The 8,032-nt window shown below is 37.9% G+C and overlaps 1 protein-coding gene across 3 annotated transcripts in view; it reads left to right on the forward strand.

Annotated features, from left to right (window-relative positions):
• Positions 1-6,273: 6,273 nt before the first annotated feature.
• Positions 6,274-8,032, forward strand: part of CTAGE5 (CTAGE family, member 5) — a 29,508-nt gene continuing 27,749 nt past the window's right edge. Inside the window, exon 1 of one of the 3 annotated variants that reach the window (XM_010583680.1) lies at positions 6,274-6,294. Coding sequence is in view for 1 of the 3 variants with exons in the window: in XM_010583677.1 (XP_010581979.1) it covers positions 7,830-7,853 (24 nt within the window). In the remaining 2 variants the exon portion in view is untranslated. Of the gene's footprint in view, positions 6,295-7,671; positions 7,900-8,032 lie in introns of those variants that run through there. The other 2 variants (XM_010583677.1, XM_010583679.1) reach the window with 2 other exon arrangements.

Raw genomic sequence — 8,032 nt, forward strand, 5'->3', positions numbered from 1 at the left:
GAGACCATCTGTGCACAGAACGCTGTCTGCAGTTGGAGCAGTGTTAAGGCTACTGGTTTGGTTCTGCACAAACACATGTTCATAAAAATAATACAGAAAATAATAATATGGAGTAATATATTTCCCCTTCCTCTCTGAAATGGCAAATGGAACACTTTTGTGAAGGAAAAATAAACCAACATTTTGACCAAACAAAATGAAGGGGGTAGGGGGCAGTCCTGTAAACATATTATTTGTTTATTCATACTTTTCTAGCATATATGCAAGCACCTAACACGCTTATCACTGAAGTTTAAATGGACTCATTCCCTTTGTATTTTTTACAGAAAGGAAAGGATTTTGGATATTTCCCAAAAGATGCTGTGAAGGTTGAGGAAGTTTTTATTGCAGAAGAAGTTGAAGTGCTCACTAAGGTAAACCAACATCACCAGATTTTCCAATGTAGTTCACAGCAATTGAAAATCTAATATCCAGTTAAGACATTCAAGTGTCAATGCATATTTTATTTCAGATAATTCAAAACATGTTTTTTTCATTATTGCTCCACTTACATGTCTATTGTCCTCTAAAATAATTTTTATCTAATAAATGATATAGAACCATTAGGAATAATATCATTATTTACAGTCCTTTGTGTAAAGTTATACACACATATTAACTACACAGAAAGAAACAGAATAAAGATATATTGCTGTGCTACACAGTGCTGTAGAAAATTACACGTGAAAACATTTTAAAAGTTAATATTGTTCTTTTAGGAAACTGATTTTCTTTGTCTTCATGGAGATAAGTACATTTTTGAAAATGAAGATAGTGCATTACATGATCACAAGAAAGTAAGTGAATATTCATCATCTGATGCAGAATCAAAGCTGCATGAAAATGAACTCTTAGAACATACAAGAGACTCTATGCAAAAGGAAGAAAGAGTTGAATCAGTTTCTGAAAATGATTCCAAGCAATCTCACACTCAGGAGGAGTCTGCAAGCAAAAAGTTGGTTAGAAAAAATGAGAACAGAAAAGATAATACTGAAGAGTCACAAATGCAAAACGGTCTCCCAGTAGAACCCATTCCAACTCAGTCTAGTTGGATTGCAGGATGGTTCACCACAGGAAGTAAAAATTATGAAGAGCCCTTAAAAGCCGTTACTGAATCTTTAGAAGAAAATACATATCGAGGCCGAAAAATAGCAGTAACTGCTGAAAATGATTTACAGGACCCAAACGATGAGGAACAAGAACCCCCAGCATCTGTTTGGTTTCAAGGTGGACTGATGGACTTTCTGTATTTTGGTGAAGAGAATGTGGATGTTGGTTTGGCATCTGAAAAAAATGATCCACAAATCCATGATGTTTCTGGTGTGCCTGGACATTCCAGTAATGAACAGGAAACAACAGTCACAGAGTTACTGACAGAAGAAGAAAAGAGTGAAAGCCAAGAATCCAAATCAAATTGGTTTAATTTGGGTTTAAGTAATGTTCTTAATTTTGGCAATGCTGAGAAAGATACAACTGCTATGGAAGACGAGCAAAGCAGAGAAAGAGAGGATGAAGCACATAAGAATGAAGAGCAGACTTTAGACCAGAAAGAATCACGCGTGGACAAAGAATCAAAGGAGACAGTTAAAGCAATGATAAATGCAGAAGATGAAGAGAATTATGCACAAGAAATACTAGATTCAAACAGTGATATGCCAAATCCTGGGGAGATACCAGCAAGTGTTCGTAGTCTTAATGACACCCAAACCACTTCAGATACCACAGAGTCATCTTTTGATATACTAACAGGTGACAAAGAGAAGCCAATTGAACCTTACAGTTCAGAACAAGACTTGGTATCAGAAAGCCAACTGCTGAAAATCACTGGAGCTAAAAAGAGAAACCAGAAGTCAGAAAGCAAACATGGCCAGTCAGGTTGGTATACAAATATCTATAATAGCTTTATTAATTATAATATGGACACACATGATAATCAACAGGGACATGAATCAATTGCATCAGATCAGATTTCTTCTTTTCCTAGCCCCCCTCAGAATTGTGATCCCTCAGCCACAAAAAATACAGAAGAAAAGCCTGACATAGCTGAAGGACAGAGCCATTTCTTCTCTTTTAGTCATTTTGCAGACATACTGAAGTTCCAGAGCTCAATAGCCAAAGAGCAAGCACAGAGTTTGCAAGATTATGTGTTTTTCAGTGAAGAAATCCCTCAAACTGAAAATGATGATGAAATATTACAAGGAAATAATAACAGAGCAATGAAAGTACAAGTAAATCAGAGAGTTAGTGAGGAGCTATCTGAAAAAGATGAGGGTACCATCCAAGAAAGCCATCTGTTTTCCTCACTAGCTGTGCAAAATAATGAAGACAGTAATGAAAAAGCAAAGCATTTTGTCAAATTAGTTAGCGATAGCGATGCTTCACAAGCTTTATCTGTTGCGACACTAGTACAACTTGAAGTATCTCAATATGTACCCTTCTTTAGTTATTCCAGTGCTGAAGAACATGTTTCTAAGAGTAGTGAAAGTCAGGAAAACACCAATATAAAAGGTTATTATAAGGACCCTGTCTCCAAAGATTCTCTACATTTACCTTCAAAATTAAATTTTGAAAATACAGTGGAAATTGGAACTCATCTACAGGGAAAATCAAAAATGGAAACAGTTGAAACAGTGCAAAAAGAACAAAATAACCTGAACACTTGTATTCAAGAATCAGTAAATTCAGAAAACAAATTACCAAGTTATGGGGAACTACCAGGAACTGCAGATAATCATCTGGGCATCCAGAAGAACCCATGTGACAGTGAACTGAGTCTTACTCTGGAAACATCTGAGAAAGGCAAACCAGTTGAATGCTGTGATACAGAACAAAATTCAGCATTGAAAAGTCAGTCCAAAATGGATGGTGATGTAAAAGAGAAAATTCACAAACCAGAGAATAAAAATGATCCACTGTTTTTTTATGAAAACATCATCAAAGATTTCAGTCAGGGTATTTTTAATAATGAACAGGATCAGAAATCTGAGGAGTCCCAAGAATTGACTCCAGACCAACCTTTTTCTCCTCAACCCTCATCTAGTCACTTCAGTTTAACAGGTACCAAAGCTTCTGAAGAAATTGGCCACTTGGAAGACATATGGAGTTTCAGAATGGAAGGTAAAAACTGCTTGCTGAGAATAGAACAACTAAGCTTCCATAACGAAAAAAGGTCTCAGTATAAGCCTTCATAAAATACTATGGGTAAAAGAAACTGAAGGCACCTCAAATCAGAAGGATAAACGTAACGAATCAGATAACAGTAATGCAGATAGCTTCAAAGAGAATGATCTTTCTCTTCAGCTGGCAGTGCAAAATAACAAACAGGGCAGTGGAGGAAAAAAAAAAAAGATAAAATCTACCAGACTAGTAAGAGACAGGACATCACTTAACGCTCTTCCTGATAGCTTGTCAGGAGGGAAGCTACAAAATGAAAAAATTCCTATGAATGTGCAACATCATCAGAAAGGTGAAGCAGAAATAATATGGGAAGATTCATGTTCCCAATATTGAGCCTCTAGTACCAGACAATGGGTCAGAGGACAATCTTAATCCAGATTTTAGAAAGAAATATAAAAATCACATGTGATATAGTAAAAGAAAAGATTATTCTGTATCACCAGATTTAGGCCCATCAATTCAAGCCATTATGACAAGATACAGAAACATAGAAAATTAATCTGAGGTTTGGAAGGCATCATCAAACACTACTTCAAAAGGCACAGTAATACCAAAGTCTTGTGCTGAATCAAAGTCCAAAAAAAAATTCATAAAGAAAACTTAATTGACAATAAAAGCAACAGAGTAGTCACGTGATAGTAGTCTGACTGAATGTGAACTTTTACCCTAGAAGCCCTCTAGAACAGAAGACAATTTTAAAGAAAAAAAAAAAGCATTACAGTTACTGTCTCCTAAAACCCTCAAACTAGAAAGCCAGACTGCTATCAAAAAACCAGATTCATTCAATCCCAGCAACCTGGGATTGCTGAGAGACATGGCTGATAAAGCATATGTTGAAAAAGAAGATACTGTTGTAACTGAAAGGATGGATAATACTTAAAAATTAATTGCTGCTACTAAAACAAGACAGGAGAGGGAAAGAAAAGAAGAAAGAATCTGAAAATCAGAGAGAGAGTCAAAGTCCAGAAATAGAAATAATAAAAATTATATTCTAACAGAAAGGGTTCCAGGTAGTATTTTTACCAGACCATCAGGGTTCTTGGCAAATATATTTACTAAAACTAACAATTAAGCCTGTAGAAAAAAGTCTGAGGATACATGTTTTCTCAAAAAAAAAAAAAAAAATAGGGATGACACTAGGACTAGTAGAATTAAGTAGTGCACAGAAGAATGAGATGGAGTTAAGAGAAAAGGAATCTGAACAAGAAAAAGATACTACTAAATCTGTAGAATGTGCAGAAAATTATGAAATCAATTTAGAAATCATGCAAGATAAATTTGAGGAAGGACAGCTTGGCGTCTTGGAAAAAATACCGCTGCAAAATCCAGCAAAAACAAGGAAATTGACAAAACCATGGTAGGGCAGACAGAGTTCATGTCCGAAAACCCAAGCAAAACCAGGCAAATATTGTATGATAAACACTCAGCTTTACCAAACCCATTGATTACTTTCCAACAATTTTATTTAAATTTAAAACAAGATGTTAAGCAACCCTTAGAGCATCTCTGTGTGGCACAGCTGCACCAGCAATTTGAAGAGATTCATCCTGAAATCACAGCTTACTCCCGTAAAGACAATGTTATGCAGAGGAAACAAGTGATTGTGTCTGCACAAAAGGGGTGCAATTTCGACATTGGGCAGGAAAAATGTATGGAAAAAAGGAATGTTCTTCTAGAGCTGCCAGAGCTTTTGTCTGCTATAACAATTAAGTGTGCAGCCCAAACTGCAGCTAAAGGTACTGGACTAATGTTTTGTTAACAGCGATTTAGCAAGAACAAAATATGCTTTGTTTGAGGAAAAGTATACAACAGATAAAACACTGTCTCCTGGTGATTTAAAATCAAGAGGTGGAGAGCCTAACTCATAGTAGCTAATGACTGATTTATGGTATTTTGAGGATCTGATAATACAGATCTATTTAATATAATAGCAACAGTTTAACAGCCAGTTACTCTTCCTGACTTTTGACTATTGTGATGGGTATCTTTGGCCAGTAGTGGCTTGAAGCATAGAATTGAGAATGAATCAATTTGTAAATGTTTGTTGGGATTTTTTTTTTCCTTACATGGGTAAGCAAGGTGTGGGGTTTTTTGAAAGTGGTATTTTATTTGCTTCAGGAAACTTATTCCAAGTCACTGAAACTGGGGCAGCTAGGTGCAGTCAGACATACTTCTGCATGAACGTGCCTGTGGTTTCTTGTATTTCGCAGTGAAATTTGTTATCTTGTGGGAAGTTGTTAATCTTTAATCCTATGTGGCATTTTTAATTGTTCTTTTTGTAAAGCTTTTCCCACTTGTATTTGGATATAAGAATGAGACCTACTAATCCTGAACAAGGAATCTATAGGCAAACTATCAAAACCAAGCATATTTTTTCCTGAACATTAGCTACTTTACTACATGACCAGTTTTGCTTAAAGCTCTATCTTCCAAACTACGTTCTGAGACCACTATTTGAACCACTATTTCTTAAATCATAAATCTGTAGCACATTTTTACTCTAACATAGTACTCTTTGAGGAAAACAACATTAAAAAAGAAAGAAAATCTCTATAGAGGTTAATATCATAAAAGTGTGTGTGTGCATTTAAGTTGAATCCTCTGAAAATAAGCATGATTTCCCTTCACAATTATTTACAGTAGGCAGCAGAAGAAAGCTACTAGAAGAAACACCAGAGAAGGAATATGAAATAAATGCAGCTGTAGACAGTGAACATGACAGTGACCAACGTTCAAAAGCAACAATTCCTTCAGTAAATTCTGAAGAAAAAATGAACAGTTTAGTAGTTGAGTCTCCATCTGATGTTGAAAAGCCTTTCTCAGATGCCATCCAGAACTATGTTCCAAGTAATGGTAAGTGTTAAGTTTCTTAAATTTAAGGAAAATAAATTTTCAATCTTAAAAAAAAATTAGTTGGAATTATATTAAGTTGACAATTATAATGTAACCCCTTTTTTTTTCCTTATGAACAAACCAGAAGGAGGCTGGATGTATCAGATACTTCTGTGCTTGAATGCTCTTGAGATCAGGGAATCGATAAAATCTGTACTTTCAGCAGTGACGAGTATTATCAAAAAGGTAAGATTTTTTTATGTGATATATTGCTGACAGTAGTGCAAAATTAATCCAGTTATTTGTTATGTGCTGCAGTGAAGCTCCTAAAAAAAGAAAGATAGATCCTTTTAAGTAAACCCCCTGCAGTCCCCTTGCTTCTGGGGGTATCTGATGCTAAATGAGATAGAGATGGAACAAGAAAATGTCAGGTTAGCTGCTGTTCATCTGCCTCTCTTGTTTGCACTGCAGAATCTGATGAAGTTAGTGTGGTTTGGGTTTGTTTTTTTTTTACAGAACAGCCACAAAACATCTCAGTGGCCAAAAATATCAGCATTTGGCTTCTTTTGTTTGTTTTTAAATGAAAGTCATAGCTCCCTCTAGTTCCCATGACAGTACTGATTAAATTTGCTTGGACTTAGAAAGTTTGGGTTAGGATAAATAAAATAATCGGAATACTTCTGTTGTTTCTAAAGAGTAATTTCAAAGCCTTGCTTCCCAAAGATTCCCATAGTTCATAATTACATAAAAAATAGTTTTCTAAGCAAATATATAAAATACAAAATGGGATTTTGACTGCTAGGGGGATATCTTAAGTATCAAAACGTAGGGACAGAGTGAAGGTTGACCTTACTGGACGTAACTGCACAAGAAACAATGCTGCCAGAGGAATGTGAGAAAAGGTAGATGGTGTTGCACCGTCCCCTCTAAACAGAAGAGTAATATCAGGTAAAGTGGTATATGGTAAGCTTCATTAATTTTGGTATTTTGGTTTAACTTTGTTTAGATTTGGTAATTGAAGGTTAAGAACCACATAAATCTGTTCCGAATTTCCAGTGTACTTACATAGATTCTGGCTAAGAAAAAAACAACTGAAGAGCTTTGCTTTTTTTCCTCATGAAGCAGACTGGATTTCAATGCTCAGTGGCCATAGCACTGAACTATCAGAATCATTCCTGTATTGAGAGAGCTAAAAAAGCCCCTTCCACTTTCTACTTATCACTGTCTCTTGGGTGGTACCGGCTTCGCAGGCAGGTCACTCACCTTGCACTGTGAAAACTGAGTTAGCATATGTTAAAAAATAAAAGTGCAGTTGAGTACCTTAAAAAAAAAAAGAAAAAAAGTAATACAAAAATAGTTAGTCCTAGCGAATGAGATTATAAAGAATCCATCGCCATGTGGCACTGCAGCTACCGCTTCTCCCAGCTTCCCTTACATTTATGTCTCAGCAGCCCCAGCACGATCAATTTTTAACAAAGCAACCCAGATGGGGGGGGGGGGGGGGGGGCAAACCTAGTTTTAATGATGTTGAACTACGCCCGAGCACCAGCGGCTCCAGCGCCGGTGAGGCGGAGGGAGGGCGCCCGCCGCCGGTCGTTGATCCACCTGTTGCCCCCCCCGGCCCGCCGCCCTCTGCCCCCGGGCAAATGCCCGCTCCGGGTCCTCGTCTGGGAACCTGAGCGGCGAGGTGGCACGTCTCCGCGGCCGGGGCCAGGCCCTGCCCGAGGAACCTAGCCCGGATAGTTTTGTTTTTGTGAAGAGCTGCTGCTGCAGGGGTGCGGATGGACGCGGACGCCGAAGGGGAGGTGAGCGTCGCCGCGCATTAACTTTCAGGAGCGACACGAGTAGTGGGTTCGTGGCCGGCGGGGCCGCGCCCGTAGCGGAGGGTGGCGGGCGCACGCGGAGGGGAGCGGTCGGTCCTCCCCGCCTGCGGGCCTCACGCGAAGAGCAGGGTCTGTTGGCTGAGGTGCCGGAGTCCCGCGGC

This window comes from Haliaeetus leucocephalus, unplaced genomic scaffold (assembly GCF_000737465.1).
Source record: "Haliaeetus leucocephalus isolate CR32 unplaced genomic scaffold, Haliaeetus_leucocephalus-4.0 Scaffold932, whole genome shotgun sequence".
NCBI classification, from domain to species: Eukaryota; Metazoa; Chordata; class Aves; order Accipitriformes; family Accipitridae; genus Haliaeetus; species Haliaeetus leucocephalus.